This window comes from Ahaetulla prasina, chromosome 1 (assembly GCF_028640845.1).
Source record: "Ahaetulla prasina isolate Xishuangbanna chromosome 1, ASM2864084v1, whole genome shotgun sequence".
In the NCBI taxonomy this organism is placed as follows: Eukaryota; Metazoa; Chordata; class Lepidosauria; order Squamata; family Colubridae; genus Ahaetulla; species Ahaetulla prasina.
Window position 1 is genome coordinate 113,829,269 of NC_080539.1, and position 16,984 is coordinate 113,846,252.

The 16,984-nt window shown below is 40.6% G+C and overlaps 1 protein-coding gene across 1 annotated transcript in view; it reads left to right on the plus strand.

Moving 5' to 3' along the window:
• Positions 1 to 16,984, plus strand: part of GPRC6A (G protein-coupled receptor class C group 6 member A) — a 31,029-nt gene extending 14,045 nt beyond the window's left edge. The window contains exons 3-6 of the mRNA XM_058163855.1: positions 165 to 995; positions 8,067 to 8,279; positions 12,230 to 12,353; positions 15,852 to 16,984. Of these exons, the coding sequence (XP_058019838.1) occupies positions 165 to 995; positions 8,067 to 8,279; positions 12,230 to 12,353; positions 15,852 to 16,984 (2,301 nt within the window). The remainder of the gene's footprint in view (positions 1 to 164; positions 996 to 8,066; positions 8,280 to 12,229; positions 12,354 to 15,851) is intronic.

Below are 16,984 nucleotides of genomic sequence, written 5' to 3' on the forward strand. Positions count from 1 at the left end.
TCCTGCTTTAGCGCCATCATGAAGTCACATCACTTCATGATGGTTTCATGGCATCACTGAGTTCATTTTGCTGAGAGTATAACCCTTAAATAATGGCCTGTATTGGTGACCTAGTCAAAACATCTCCCTGTCTCCATAACTGAACTGTTTTGCCCTCTCTGCAGGTCAGTCATGCATCCACTGCAGAAATCCTTAGCGACAAAGTGCGTTTTCCTTCTTTTCTGCGCACCGTGCCCAGCGATTCCTATCAAACCAAAGCAATGGCACGATTAATCCACAAATCAGGATGGAACTGGATTGGAATCATCGCCACCGATGATGACTTTGGACGGCTCGCTGTGGAAAGCTTTGGGTTACAGGCCATGGCCAACAACGTCTGCATTGCCTTTAAAGAAATGTTGCCAGCTTATCTCTCAGACAGCACGATCCATGGCAAAATTAATCAAGCGCTTGAGAAGATTGTCAAGGAAACCAGGGTAAATGTCATCGTCGTCTTTCTGAGGCAATTCCACGTAATGAGACTTTTCAGAAAAGCAATAGAAAGGAACATAAATAAAACCTGGATTGCAAGTGATAACTGGTCAGCGGCTGTGAAGATTAGCACCCTTCCAAATATCAGTCGCCTGGGGAAAGTGGTTGGATTTACATTCAAAAGTGGCAACATGTCCTCTTTCCATGAGTTTCTGAGCAATCTACCGACCACACCCAGGAGCAGCAACACATTCTTAAGGGAATATACAATGCTAATGTCAACGTGCTCCCATATAAATGATAGAGATCTGAGTAAGTGCATTTCAAACCATTCGGCAGAGAGTTTGCTCCAAAATCAGACTCGCCCAACGAACAGTCTTTGGCGAGAGGAATTTCTCATTGCCAATATTGAACCAGGATTTATCCACAGCACCATGCTGGCAGTGCACGCCATTGCCAAGGCCATCCAGAAACAGTGCAAGGACAGGGACTGCAAAGATCCATATGCTTTCGCTCCTTGGGAGGTAGGCTAGATCATATATTTCATGCTCCTTTAGCTCTGCTTTGCATCTCTTTCTTCCTTGTGTATTAGTCCACACATATTAATATGAGGGCCTATTTCTGTTATTTACTCAGGATGGTGTAAGGATGATCTATCAGGAAGATTAAAACATCTCGAGTGTAACATAAGGTTGTGTTACGTTCCACATGTGGTGTTTTGGTTTCTTAGCAGTTGAAATTGTGTTCATTTCCTTGCTTCTGTCAGCCTGAGATCTTTGTTTCTCATGGTAGTTGGAGAAACCTTACATGACCTTACACTTCATACAACAGCATCCACTCTCACTGGATTCGCAAACATGCCAACCCACGTCTCGTTAAGTAAGCCATAAACAGCTGGATTCATAGTAGTACATGCTAAACTAAAACCAGACAAACCACATCATGACTTAGGATAATATGTGACTGTGCCCTGTGCTTTAAGAGACAGCACAATTTTATAATCAGCAACAGGTGTGTGTGTGTGTGTGTGTGTGTGTGTGTGTGTATATATATATATATATATATGTTTTCTGAGGTTTTCACGGGTGTTTGTATATAGGTCTTTGGTTGTTCGGGTTTTCTCCCGTGTAAAATTGGAAGTGTCTTGGCGACGTTTCGACGAAGTCTCATTCGTCATCTTCAGGCTTCAGCTTCGTGCTTCTGGGAGCAATTGCTCCCAGAAACATTGCTCCCAGAAGCACGGCTGAAGCCTGAAGATGACGAATGAGACTTCGTCAAACGCCGCCAAGACACTTCCAATTTTACACGGAGAAAACCCGAACAACTAAAGACCTATATATATATATATATATATATATATATATATATATATATATATATATATATATATATATATATATATATATATATATATATATATATATATATGCATATTAGATGCTTCAGATTCTCTTGTGTTTGTTTTCATTTTGTTTGGGGGGTAAACAGATCATATTTGAAACCGAGGAGCCACTTACAAGATCAGTTTCCACCATTAAAATTTAACTCCAATAAGAATGAGTTAATTGAAATGTAAGGGTTTTTTTGGGGGGAAGCTTCATCTTTGCTCCTAAATAAAAATACAAATAGACACCTTTACTAGTCCATATATCCCCCTTTTTTCCCATCAAATTTTCCATATTGATTCTTTTATAATTTCTGAGTGGGTCAGAAAGTAACCCAGTCAAGATGTCATGAATGAATCCTGGCAAAAGGGATTTAGATCAAACCCCAATAGCAAACCCCCTTCCAAATTCTGAACATCACATTTGAGTTAATTCTTTTGAAAGAAAAATCCTTACTTTTAAGAAAAACATTTTGCATTATGATCTATGGTAATTTGCTCCTATCTCAGCAACAATATGTTGTTTCATCATGCTGTTTCCAAGTGTCATTGGAGATGCTTGCTGTACCTTTCCTTAAAAAAATCCTAAGCAAAACATCATAGAAAGCAAGTTGACAGTGGTTTTTCCCACAGATGAAAGAATAAAGAGATGAAAGAATAAAGAGATAATCTCAGTGAGAGATACTCTTGAGATTATCAAGAACTGGTGCTTAGCATATACTCTTCATCCATTTCAATGCAGCCGGTTTTCATGCAAGTCCTTAGTTAGTCTGACTCTAAATAATGGCCATGTTTACTTAGTTAATAGACAACCAACACTGCGCTAATGCTTAACCATCTCTTAGCAAACTAACCTAACAATTTTCTAGAAAATGGCTTTCAAACAGGAAAAAGAGTCTTGCTAGCTTCTTTCTCCAGTATCAGCCTGAGCAGAGATTTCTACTTCAGCTAATTTTCTCTAACTTTGCCCTTTCACTCAAGATCAAATATAAATAAACCACTCCTGACTTAAAAGAAGAAGTTTTGTGCCTTTCAAGTACCCAAAATATAACTACCCAAAAATCATTTATCTTCCTCTAAGAGAGGCAAAAAACAGGTGTAGAGCTATAATAATCAATCAAATGGAATCCAATTGACATTTTTATCTAAATATCAGGGCTGGAATATTCTCTTCTGCATTTTTCTTTTTCCCTTATACAGCAGAATCTATTTGTAAGGCAAATACCGAAGCACCCTTCATGGCCCAACCTTCTTTTGATCTTGTAACTGAAGAAATATTTGCAAGTGTGTGTAACCCTGAATAATCCTCCTAGACAATCGATACAAACTTCTGATAGACATATATATGAGTATATCTGAATTAGTTGCACACATTCTACCAACCTATCCAAGCTTTGATTATTTAGGATTGGATCTTCTCTGTCACAGCACCTACTCTATGGATCAACATTCCCCCAGATAGTTGCATAACGACCCCCATCCTAAAAACCTGTTTCTTTTTCCAAGATTTGGTTTGCAAAGTTTGGGGTCAAAGAGTCAAAGTGGGGATATTGTAGGTGAGTGTTTTTATCAGTTTTCTCGGAGCAAATAAATAGGGACTTTCTATAATGGTTTTTCTTGCTTTCTAGTCTTCTGAACGCCCTCATTTTGTCATTTTGGAGTTGGGCAGTCTAGATTCTGTGTGTGTGTCTGCCTGCCTACCTGTCTATCTGCCTATGTGTCTGTGTGTCCATGTGTTGAAGGGATTTTTGAAATCCAAGCCCACTGATATGTTATACCTGCTTCTCACATAATGTGTTGAACTTAACATTAATGCTGTTATCTGGGGAGTACCCTGTCAACTTATCTTGTTTTTTGGGTGGAGATCAGTGGTGGGTTTCAATTTTTTTTACTACTGGTTCTGTGGGTGTGGCTTGGTGGGCCTGGCATGGTATAGCTTAGTGGGCGTGGCAGGGGAAGGATACTGCAAAATCCCCATTCCCTCCCGATCAACTGGGCCTCGGGAGGCGGAGAATTGATGGGGGCGGAGCCAGTCAGAATTTTTACTACCGGTTCTCCAAACTACTCAAAATTTCCGCTACCAGTTCTCCAGAACTGGTCAGAACCTGCCGAAACCCACCTCTGGTGGAGATACACTTCCAAAAGAGCTTCCCCACAATTACTGGATCTCAATTTTCTGGCAAGTGTACCTGAGTTTAAAATGGTTTTGTTTGTTTTTTAGCAAAAACTCATGTGGTCATTCTTTAAATCAGTACTCCTTTTAAATCAATAATCTGGGGGTCCACCAATTTTTGTGAACTTCAGCTTCTCAGAATTCTCAGAAATTGCAAAGGGGCATTTTGGAAGCTGAAGAACCCACCCCCCTCAACACACACACACACACACACACCCTTTTTTTTGTGCTGAGACAAAAGATTCCCCAAATGAAAGTTATTCATTGTATTACAGTTTTTAGCCATGTTAACAAAACGGGATTTTCCTCATTTGGAGGTAATGTGATTGGTCATCAAATGTTAGGATTTAAAGACAAATTGAAGTATGGCCATGAACTTTATACTCTGCTTGTGAACTTCCAAATTATAGCAAAAAGGGCATTGTATTTCTAGAAGAGAAAATGCATAAAATATCTATAAAAACGGTCAGGAATTTAGATCATCCTCTTATCAGGAAAGCCAAAACTTTGTGGGGGACATGCTAAGGGTCGAAACATCTATCAGTTTGGAAATATTTTTCTTCTCTCCTGAAAATACAGTTTTGGAACCCTTCTGTGAAAATGACAATTTCTTCAAGCTAAATGATAATTTCTAACAGTACTGTCTCATGCCCATGTATATTTATTCATATAGTGTGACTGTAGTATTATTTTTTATCCTTATTATCTTCTCCCTTTATAGTTATTGTTGTGATGATGATGATGATGATGATGATGATGATGATGATGATGATGATGTTTTGCATGTATACAGAGTGTTTCTGGAGACAAATTCTTGTGTGCTTAATCACACTTGGCCAAATAAAGTATTCAATTCAAAAATGAATTTAATAATAATAATAATATCAGAGTTGGAAGGGACCTTGGAGGTCTTCTAGTCCAACCCCCTGCCCAGGCAGGAAATGGCTATCCAACATTTTCTTAAAAATTTCCAGTGTTGGAGCATTTACAACTTCTGCAGGCAAGTTGTTCCACTGATTAATTATTCTAACTGTCAGGAAATTTCTCCTTAGTTCTAAGTTGCTTCTCTCCTTGATTAGTTTCCACCCATTGCTTCTTGTTCTACCCTCAGGTGCTTTGGAGAATAGTTTGACTCCCTCTTCTTTGTGGCAACACCTGAGATATTGGAATTTTTTACACAAGTCACAATTATACCCTTCTAGAATTCTAAATCGTGATTGGCACAGGTTAGAGTGGCTTTTTTCCAGTTTGGACAACAAATGTACCAATAATATTTTATCTATATTAGTAATTTGTTTGATTAATAGTCTGTCTTTCCTCCAAGAATTTGATGCAGCTTCTATGGGAAGCTCTTCTCAACAGAACAGGAATATTTGATGCGAACAGTGGTTTTTTTTTAATAGTAGTTTAGTGAAACTGCACTTTCCCAATGTCGTTTGGAGGGGTGAGGGGATGACAAGAAAAATTGCTAGTGTCATGCACTATACAAGATTCCATCCTGGAGGTATATGATTGGCTTTTGGTAGAAGCAGGGTTTGGGGGTGACCGGAAGTTTGGCTTGATTTAAAAAGGTAAATTGCAGGTTGCTAGTTACTGAATTTGCAACCTTTGGGGAGAGTACTAGCATCAAACATATAAACATTTTCCTAAATCACCAAATGCTTTGACATTCAGTGATTCATAGCTTTATCCCCACATCGCTTTACCTGAAAACGTTGTATTTGAAATGATAGCAATGATCGGTAATGAGCCATACACTTCGCATAAACATAACATAATTTGATATTACAGACATCCAATAAAACAATTAAATACACACACAACAACCTTTCACTCCATTTGGTGTGATATCTAGGAACAAAGGCAGCCAGTTTTATTAAAGCTGTCAAGTCTGTATTCCTGTGTCCTGAACAGTTTCATTAAAAGCAAAACTATACACAAATGGCATATCCATTTCTAATATATCCAAGCGATCAAATGAGGAGGATATGATGAGGTGTGAAATGATAAACTGAAGGACTGCATTTGAGTGATGAAACTAACATGAAGGGAACAGAATGGATTAGGACTCTTTCAGTGGTGGGATTCAGCCAGTTCGCACCACTTCGGGAGAACTGGTTGTTAACTTTCTGAGCAGTTTGGTGAACTGGTTGTTGGAAGAAATCATTAGGGCAAAGAACCGGTTGTTAAATTATTTGAATCCCACCACTGGACTCTTTCCTGAGCTGCTAGAATTTTAGTTGCAAGGGGTTAACGTTTATTTTCAGGACAGGGGCTTATTCAACATTGTCTTCTTTTACAACCACAATATTCTACTATTCTCTTACCTGTGTAGACTGAGCTATAGTGGAGTGGTAGAATGCCTGATACCATAAGAAAGCATTGTATTTCTGAATCCCCTTCTATGTAAAAATTAAACTTATAGTAAACTTAAAATCTAAGTTATTTGCAAATGTGAAATTATAAACTGAACAATAATATGACAGCCTAGGCTTTTGTCTGCTATGCTGTTATTCTGTTTGTAGTGAGTTAAGGTCAACTTGCACAGTCTGAAAGTGATGTAGTTTATCCCAGCTGAAAATTCAACCATCTCGTTCAGACAGGTTTAAGTTACTGTGGTAAAATGATGCAATTGTGAAATTCTCTCAAAAATGGGCAGCTGGCCAGACCAGGTCACAGGTGGACTTTTAAGCCTTGAGAACAACCTTGAGAATCATTTCAATTATATTTCTAATAAGGAAGGGGGGAATAGAATAGAATAGAATAGAATAGAATTTTTATTGGCCAAGTGTGATTGGACACACAAGGAATTTGTCTTGGTGTTGTACCTTGATGAACGTATCTTTTCTTTTATGTACACTGAGAGCATATGCACCAAGACAAATTCCTTGTGTGTCCAATCACACTTGGCCAATAAAAATTCTATTCTATTCTATTCTATTCTATTCTATTCTATTCTATTCTATTCTATTCTATTCTATATGCTCTCAGTGTACATAAAAGAAAAGATACCTTCATCAAGGTACAACACTTACAACACTTAATGATAGTCATAGGGTACAAATTTAACACATAATGATACAACACTTAATGATAGTCATAGGCTACAAATAAGCAATCAGGAAACAATCAATATCAATATAAATCGTAAGAGTTAATCGCATATTTGTATCAATGCAATATTTCAAATGCAATTCCAAAAAAGCTGCCACATACTCTGGGAGTAAGAAGAAGCTACTTTAAAGAGTTACAGATAGGAATTGTGTTTGTGTGCAAAGCATTTTTCCTCAAGTGTTTCCAAAGTGCTGCAGAGAAGTAATTGCATGGACTGTGTTTAATATTTTGAGTTGTATGATTGATTCATATTACAAGTCTTTTTTTCTGAATTAGCTGACTTCTTCAGTGGTCCCTGGAATGCTACTCAAAGGCCAACTGTGGCCTTCAATTCAAGGAAGATAATCCAGGCCCTGTATTTCATAGTATTACTACTGCTAAAAGTCATTGAAGACCAAATTGTCCCATGTTAAATACATCAACCATACATTCACTAACCGTGTCCTTCTCAATTACAGTTATGATGAATAAAAGCCAATATCTGCTTATTCCTGAAATGATAAACACATTACAGGAAGCTATAATGGAGACTTCATAGCATTTGCAAAAGTTAATCACATTATTAACTTTCTATAGCTTGGTAATATTATTAATAGCTTATTTGTTTCCAACGGAAATAAGATTAAGTTAATATTTTATTTTTATTTTAGCAAATAAAACAAATTATTTTATTTTAGAGATGAGCTCAAGCTGAAAAAAAGTAACCAGAAAAAGGTTTCTTTATTTTTATTTCATTCCATGATCCTTTCTTCACATTTTAATTGCCCACCTACTCCCCTTGATTAGATGGTTTCACTAAACATTTCTTCTTAATCTATAGTTAACACAATCCTGAAGTATGTAATGCTATTAGTTGCTATTATCTGGAATTCGCTTTCCTTAAGCAATATTGTTTTTCATCATTTGTTGTTTTCCTTATTGCAGTTGCTCGAAATACTTAAGGAGATAAAGTTCACTGACAATGAGCGGGAGGTCTATTTTGACTCTCAAGGAGACATTATCACAGGATATGATGTCCTGCTCTGGAAGGAAATAGATGGAAGAGTGGTGATTACCAACATGGGAGAGTATGACCTGGAGAAAGATGACTTCATCTTTGCAGATAAAGAAGATGAAATTGAATTCATGAATCTAAAGGTATCTGAAGGCCCATTGAAAAAACAATGGAACTGAAATACACGTGGGTGTATCTCTACAGGAGATTTGTATAGACTTGGATACATGCTTTAAGTTTGCCACTAAATAGGGAAAGAAAAATGCAAGAAATGTTGGATTAATGGATTATGCATCACCCACATGGATCCCATCCCGACATTTAGAATATCAATCCAAAAGTCTCATTTGGTAACAACTACGGTAGTATAAGTTGTACTTCAAAATATCCAGAAGACTGTAGACTGATTATCCTTGCAAGTCAAAAAGCTGCTTTAAGGAGTTAAAGCAAGAGAAGTGTTTCATTGTCACTCCCAGACCCTCTGAAGCACATTTTCACCTTCAAATGTGAGGGGCTGTAGAGCCCTAAAGTCCTGTCATTAAAACATAAAATAAATATTTGTTTTTCCCCATTGTCACCTCTGATCAAACAGGTTTTTGAAACAGTTCTACAACTTGTTTGCCAGAGATATAAGTGTGATGAGAGTACCTTTATGCCTTTCTTTGAAATATTTCATATTGTTGTTTAAAACAAAACCTCCTTACCACAAAAGTACTAAAATTATAAATAATTTTATAATAATAATACATTAACACATTTTAATAAGGTAATTATTTGAAACAGCAGCATAAAGAAATCAAACTAACAATTGTAGTAGGAACTCTAAATTGCAAAACAAAACTGGGCATTCATTATTTTAAGAAAACACATGTAGATTGTGATAGTCCTTTTACAGATGTCTGAAGAAAGAGTAATATTTCCATTCCATGAGAAGATATTCTGTAATGATGACATTTTCTTTTGCCCAACAACTTAACAGATTGTACCTTCAGGCACATGAATTATGTTTATGTGTCCTAACAGAAGATCCAAGAGGTGCATGGACTTCTTCAAATAAGATTCAGAAGGCATTTAGGGATTAAAAGATCAACACCAGAGCAGGAGCTAAATTCTAATTTTTCCTCAATCTTTTGAGTAATAGGTGTGATATATTTTTGAGACCCAGAGCAGTGGTGGGTTGCCCCCGGTTCAGACCGGTTCTATACAACCGGTAGTAAAACCGGCGGGAGGCTCTGCCCACTGACCCAGAAGAGCAACTGAGAATACCCTAGTGACCTTGAAAAATAGAAAATTAAACAATGGTCTAATGTCAGGGCACAGATGAGAGTAAAGTTCTTTTCCAGAGAGGAATATAGCAGGTGAATCAGTAAAAGGTGACACTAATAGTCTTCTGGTAACAGTGATACACCTAGAGAATTTCAGGTTGTACACATGGCCCTTTGAAGAGAATGCAATTCCTTTAAACACTGTTGTCGCAACTACATTATGATGATATGGGTCCCCATTTATATCTCTTATGGCCTCTGGGTCAGGGGTGGGTTCTACTCACCTTTACTACCAGTTCATATCGTGCTCGCAAGCGCTCTTCTGCGCATGCGCAGAAGAGTTTTGATGACGTTTGGGTCAGTGGGCAGAGCCTCCCGCCGGTTTTACTACCGGTTGTATAGAACCGGTCTGAACCGGGGGCAACCCACCACTGCTCTGGGTCTCAGCTGGCCTTCTATAAATTCCCTCCAAAGACCTCCTGAAGATTTCCATTCCCTCACTAGAACTTATTGAAGGGAATTCCAAATAAAGCTATTGACATATTAGCCCAGCTGGCAAGATTTCTGGGGAATCCCAAAGACTGTCCATATTTAAGAGTGCCACAGGATCACCGTCCACTTAGGTCTGTTTGGAAAGGAATGGAGCTATTATGATTCATGGTCCTACATCAGTTGGTCACCTGGAAGATATGACAGCAGTACTGAAGGTCAATGAAGGCTCCAAGAAAAATAACAGGCGATGATGTCCCTATCAATTCTCTATTGATCCATCAGGGACACCACATCGCACCCACAGATACAAGGGATCAGTTTCATCTAAGACATTATGCCACATACAGCAGTTAGTCTTTTCACATGCTTCAATTCTCAGTTAATAAAAAACCTGTGAGCAGGACCTAGATTAAATTAGTAGAATTTAAATTTAGATTCCAATTAAATAAGTGGTATAGGCAAGTGATGTTAAAATGTGCTGGAAGCCTTTTCTTTGCCACTACAGCATCTTCTCATTGGAGGTATCTTATTGTGAAAGGTCTTATCTGGTGCAAACATTGTTTCAGCTCCCAGATATTCGTCATTTCCGCTTCTGGTCATTTAAACAAAAAATCCTCAAGTTTGTCGGTCTTATTAATATCCAGCAATAGATTTTTTTAAAAAATAAAGAAAATACCACTACCATACTTTCTGAAATTTAAATTTGTTGATAATTTTTACTTTATTTTGTGCATTTCTTCTTATAAACGTACTCTCTTTTTCTGTAAACAGCCCAGCGAACATAAAATGAACACAGTAAATACACTATTAATAAATAGATAGTGCTTTTCATGCAATAGTGTGTTCAGTGCTTTTCACTCACATGACTGCAGTGGGCCCATCAACAACCCTTTGGTCCCCTCAAGTTTTTTGCTCCAACCAACTTTTACTTAGAAAGAAATCAAATGGGAATTTGGCATGCTACAAAGTGCCAGTCTCGGACATAATCTTTCCTTACAGGACTGCTTCTAAACATCATAGAATTGTCATCCCCAAAAGTTTCATTGGTAGAAGGCAATTGCCCAGCGCTTTGATTAGAAATGTATTCACACCATTATCATCCTAGAGGGAAAAAAGAAAGATATAACAGATTGTCAAAAGTATTGCATTGTGCTAAAGGAACTTCACAGTTTCCCAAATTTGTCAATTGGGGCTTAGGGCCTGATGCGGCCCGCTTCATGACATCAATTTAGAAAATTAATTCCCTGCTATAGTAGTCATTTCATGAAGAGCATTCAGAACATATCTCTACATTCCAAATATGCCCTCTGGTTTGAAACTCTGAACAATCATTGACGGTTTTCAGAGTAGCAAAGAGGGGTCTATTATTTGAAGTACAGATAGTCCTGGACTTATGATCATAATGGAATTTTAATCATACGTCATGATGGTCATAAGTCAAGGTGTCCATGTGATTAGAACTGGTTTTATGACTTGTTTCCAGTGCTTGTTAAAGTGAACACCATGGTTGCTAAGTAAAACTGCAGCCGTTAAGCAAATTCATGTATTGCTATAAACTGCGCAAAAAGGCTGGAATCCAGCAAAAAAACCCAAAAAAACAACAACAACACACATAGTAAGTTGTTGTTACATGACCATGGAATGCTGCCACCAGTAGTAAAGCTGAGCTGGATGCTAAATGCCCATGTCATGTCACCAGAAGCGTACGTAGCCATCAAAACTCCAAAAATGGGTCATAAGTTGCTTTTGTGGGAGTTCATTGCTAAGCAACCAGTCATAAACTGAGGGCTATCTGTAAGAAAGTAGAAGAGAGCAAGGGAGGAGCTCCACAACATTCTTTCCAAGTCTATGGCAGTATGAAATTTCAGTATGGCCATTCAGTGGCATTGTCTGTCATGGATGGCACATAGGCAAGTTACTTCCACCACAGTGTGTGGGCATGAGCCATAGCAATAGCACTTAGACTTATATAATGTTTCATAGCCCTCTCTAAGCAGTTTACTGAGTCAGCATGTTTCCCCCAACAATCTGGGTCCTCATTTCACCAACTTCGGAAGGATGGAAGGCTTGAACCGGTGAGCTGGCACTGGCAATGAGCTGAATTAGCCTGCAATATTACATTCTAACCACTGTGCCACCAGGGCTCCTAAGTATTTAGGATTGGCCATGAATAATAGACATTTGACAGTGATAGTCCACCTTGGATTTGGATTATTTACACCAAGGGTCATATTACAGAATAATTTTCCTGGTAAATTTACCATGAAGACATGTCAGTTAATAATATATTATCATTACTGCTTCCCCCCCCCTTCCTGGTGTTTTTGTTCTTGCAGAATGTCCAGTCCAAATGCTCTAGGAAATGCAGACCAGGACAAGTGAAGAAAGTTTCTGCTAGTCCACATACTTGCTGTTACGAGTGCATCAGTTGCCCTGAAAACTACTATACAAACCAGACAGGTGAGAAGCCTCAAGGTTAAATCTATTGAAGGATGGAACATTTGTGTGGTGTTTTTTTAAAAGAAACCCTCACAGAAAAAACAATAATAGATGGGGTTTTTTTCCCCCTGGTGCTTTCAGAAAAGACTTTTTATTGCTCTGCCTCAATCACCTGCACTCATACACAACACAAATTAGCAGAAAAATATGAAACGGCTGCAGAAAACCAGCTGATTGGTAGTGTTGGGGACCTCTCTATATGTCGTGTCCCACTCCTCCGCTGACGACCGGGTCAGGGAAATCTGAATCAGGCGTGCCTCTGCAGCTCTGCCAAAGTCCTAGCAAAGTCCTCAGGGCAGGCAGGAGACCAGAAAGTGACTTCAGCAAGATATGTTTAGACTTTGCCTGACTCAGAGAATGCAAGGAAGCAGGTCCTTTATATAGGCCATGGGGTGTGGCTCCATGACTCAGCACTTATCCAGGCCTGCCCCTCCCTTCCTTCTGACGCCGCCGCCTATCAATTCTTCTGAAGCGAGGGTCACTCCAGTCGGCAGCTGTTGGTAATTGACCTCCCTCGGGCTCACATGCTGTGGGGGAGGGGGAGGGGACTAGTTGCTCCATTTGCCTGGGCATGGAGCCAGGGCTGGGGCCGGGAGGTGCTTCCTCCTGTCTGGGCATGGAGCCAGGGCTGGGGCCGGAGGCATACTAGGACATTCCTCAGCGTTCGGAAGCAGATAAGAAGGCCCCGGCTGCGGTGAGAGCGGGCAAGACACAACACTATAGAAATTGTGCAACTGGGAATATATGTAGGATTATTATAAGGACCACATCTAGTAATGCAGAAGGGAGTGTGTGGGTCATCTCCTGAAACAAGGGATCTCCTGATAAACATTTCACGGGAAGAGCCTTGAAAGTTAGAGCCAAGTGGTTTGGCTGCATATTTAAATTTCTGTTTGTGGACTTCTCATGTGACTGTGGTAAACAGGAGTAGGGGTCCATCTGTATCTGCCACTGAGAACTGGAGGTGGGGAAAATCTCTTTCTCCCTTCTCCATTCGCATCACATTTGTGTCAGAAGCACCAAGGTGCCTTCAGGTTGAAAGCAGTGGTGGGATTCAAATAATTTAACAACCGGTTCTCTGCCCTAATGACTAGCTGGCTAGGTGTGGCTTGGTGGTCATGTGAACGTGTGGGTGTGGTCAACTCAATGTCACTCACGTTGATGGGCGCCTTGCCTTAATAATAATAATAATAATAATAATATTTTAATTTGTATACCGCCCTTCTCCCGAAGGACTCAGGGCGGTGAACAGGCAGATAAAATATAAATACACACAGTAATTAAAAACATCCCTTAAAAAACTAATTCAAATGCCCAAAAATGTTAAAAAACGTACTCCCCCGTAAAATAACAAAATTTTAAAAACCCATCCAATAAAAATAAAAATCAGGCTAGTCCAGCCATACGAAATAAATAAGTTTTAAGTTCGCGGCGAAAGGTCCTAAGGTCAGGTAATTGTCAAGTCCGAGGGAAGTTCGTTCCACAGGGTCGGAGCTCCCACAGAAGGCCCTCCCCTGGGGGCCGCCAGTCGACACTGTTTGGCTGACGGCACCCTGAGAGTCCCTCTCTGTGGGAGCGTGCGGACGATGGGAGATAGAAGCCGGCAGTAGGCGGTCCCGTAGATAGCCGGTCCTAAGCCATGGGCGCTTTAAAGGTGGTAACCAATACCTTGAGCGCACCGGAAAACAACAGGTAGCCAGTGCAGTCTGCGCAGGATAGGTGTTATGTGGGAGCTCGAGGCGCTCCCTCAATAACCCGGCAGCGTTCTGAACTAGCTGAAGTCTCGGGTGCTCTTCAAGGGAGCCCCATGTGAGAGCATTGCAGTAGTCCAGGCGAGAGGTAACAGAGCATGAGTGACTGTGCATAAGGCATCCCGGTCCAGGAAGGGGCGCAACTGGCGGATCAAGCGAACCTGATAAAATGCTCTCCTTGAGAGGCTGCCAAATGGTCTTCAAGGACAACCGACCATCCAGGAGCACGCCCAAGCGTACCTTCTCCATCGGGACCAATGATTCACCCCCGACAGACAGCCGCATCTGCAGCTGACTGTACCGAGGTGCCGGCATCCACAGCCACTCCGTCTTGGAGGGATTAAGTTTGAGCCTGTTCCTCCCCATCCAGACCCGTACAGCTTCCAGACACCAGGACAGCACTTCGACAGCTTCACTGGGGTGGCCCGGGGTGGAAAAGTACAGCTGGGTGTCATCAGCGTACAGTTGGTATCTCACCCCAAAACCACTGATGATCTCACCCAGCGGCTTCATATAGATGTTGAACAGGAGGGGTGAGAGAATCGACCCCTGCGGCACCCCACACATGAGGCACCTTGGAGTCGATCTCTGCCCCCCTGTCAACACCGTCTGCGTCCGATCAGAGAGGTAGGAGGAGAACCACCGATAAACGGTGCCTCCCACTCCCAACCCCTCCAACCGGCGCAGCAGGATACCATGGTCGATGGTATCAAAAGCCGCTGAGAGGTCTAATAGGACCAGGGCAGAGGAGTAACCCCTATCCCTGGCCCTCCAGAGATCATCCACCAGTGCAACCAAAGCTGTCTCCGTACTGTATCCGGGCCGGAAGCCGGACTGGAACGGGTCTAGATAGACAGCTTCATCCAGGTACTGGGGTAGCTGACACGTAGCCTTAGCTGTTACAATGTAATAAGGGTTAACCAGAGAGGCAGTTTCTGTAAGCAGGGCAATAAAGATCAGGCTAGAAACACCACCAGAATGTTTTCTTCCTACCTTCCTTACAGGATTAGCCCTGTAAAGTGGGGAAAAAACAAAATAAGATTTCTTCCAATAACCAATTCTCCGGACTGCTTAGAAAGTTAACAACCGGTTCTCCCAAATAGGTGCGAACTGGCTGAATCCCACCACTGGTTGAAAGGATTAAACAGTGACATCACTGTTGCCTGGGGAATACCCAATTGGGGACTTTTCATGTCTCTGGCAGCAGCTAGAGCAAGGACAGGAGCTCACCCTGTCACATAGCAGCACTTGGGTCTCATCCTAATCACACGAACCCCCATGCTCCTTCCTTTTCCATTAGCTATGGCAGACATGAGTCTCTGAAGGGTGAGGTGTGGGGTAAAGAGATATGATATTCAGTATATGTCAAGGCATCCTACAAATGGTCAGTTGTCAGGATGCAAGTATGTTATAGCAGCATTCAAAGATACTGTCACTGAGTGGACATCTTCATTTTAATAACATTGTAATTTACTGCAGATGGCACTGATGGTTGATTTGAAATGGCTTAGGAAGCTATTCTAATATGCTGTTCAGAATGTTTGTTCCATTCTTATTCCCTAAACTTGTGCCTAGACTTTTGTCAGGCCAAATATCTCTCAAATTATAAACAAAAACAATTCATTTGAATGAACCAAGTTGATGCATTTCTAAACTTTCAACAACTTAAGGAAAATGATAAGTGATGTTTTTGTTTTTCTATGCATAGATATGGATTACTGCATTTTATGCAATAACAGAACCCACTGGGCCCCAGTGAACAGTTCAACCTGCTACAGGAAGATGGTTGAATACCTCAACTGGAATGACTGGTTTGCTGTTTTGTTAGTGGTGCTCTCTGCCCTTGGAATTGTGTTGATTTGTGCCATTTTCATAATATTTACTCGAAATGTGGACACTCCTGTCGTAAAGGCATCAGGTGGCCTAACTGTATGCTACGTTATACTCCTCTGTCACTTCCTGGCTTTTGTTAGCACAAGCTTATTCATTGGCCAGCCCAAACCATATAAATGCAAACTAAGACAAGCTCTCTTTGGCATTAGCTTTGCCCTCTGCATTTCATGTATTTTGATTAAGTCCCTGAAAATCTTGTTGGCTTTCAGTTTCGATCCCAAGTTACAAAAATGGCTAAAGGGCCTCTACAGACCCATCCCCATTGTGTCTTTTTGTACAGGGATTCAGATCTTGATTTGTTCGGTCTGGATCACCGTGAGAAGCCCTTTCGTGCAGGAGAACTTCTCCATCCGGAGAGTTATCATCCTGGAATGCAATGAAGGTTCAGGAGTGGCCCTTGGCATCATGTTAGGATACATTGCGCTCCTCGCATTCATCTGCTTTATCTGTGCTTTTAAAGGCAGGAAGCTCCCCGAAAACTACAATGAGGCAAAATTCATTACCTTTGGCATGCTCATCTATTTCATTGCATGGATTATATTCATCCCTGTCTACACAACCACTTTTGGCAAGTACTTGCCCGCAGTTGAAATCATTGTCATTTTAATATCTAACTATGGGATCTTGTGCTGTACATTCTTCCCCAAGTGCTACATCATCCTGTATAAGCAAGAAGCGAATACTAAATCCGCTTTCCTTAAAATGCTGTACAATTACTCGTCCAAGAGTGCAGGGAGTATTAGTGTCAATCAGAGTTCTCTGGACTCTAAGAGCGGGACCCCTCCGGTTCCTAGCACAAATGCTTGTTGTAAAGTTAAGAGTGAGAAAAACTGGCTGAATGGTAGTTGCCATTTGCAGGCCTCAGGGCCCAGAGAAGTGAGAGGGGAAGTCCACATCAAAAACACAGCAGGGCCCACAATACCAAGGAGAAGGCTCTCTAGCATATGA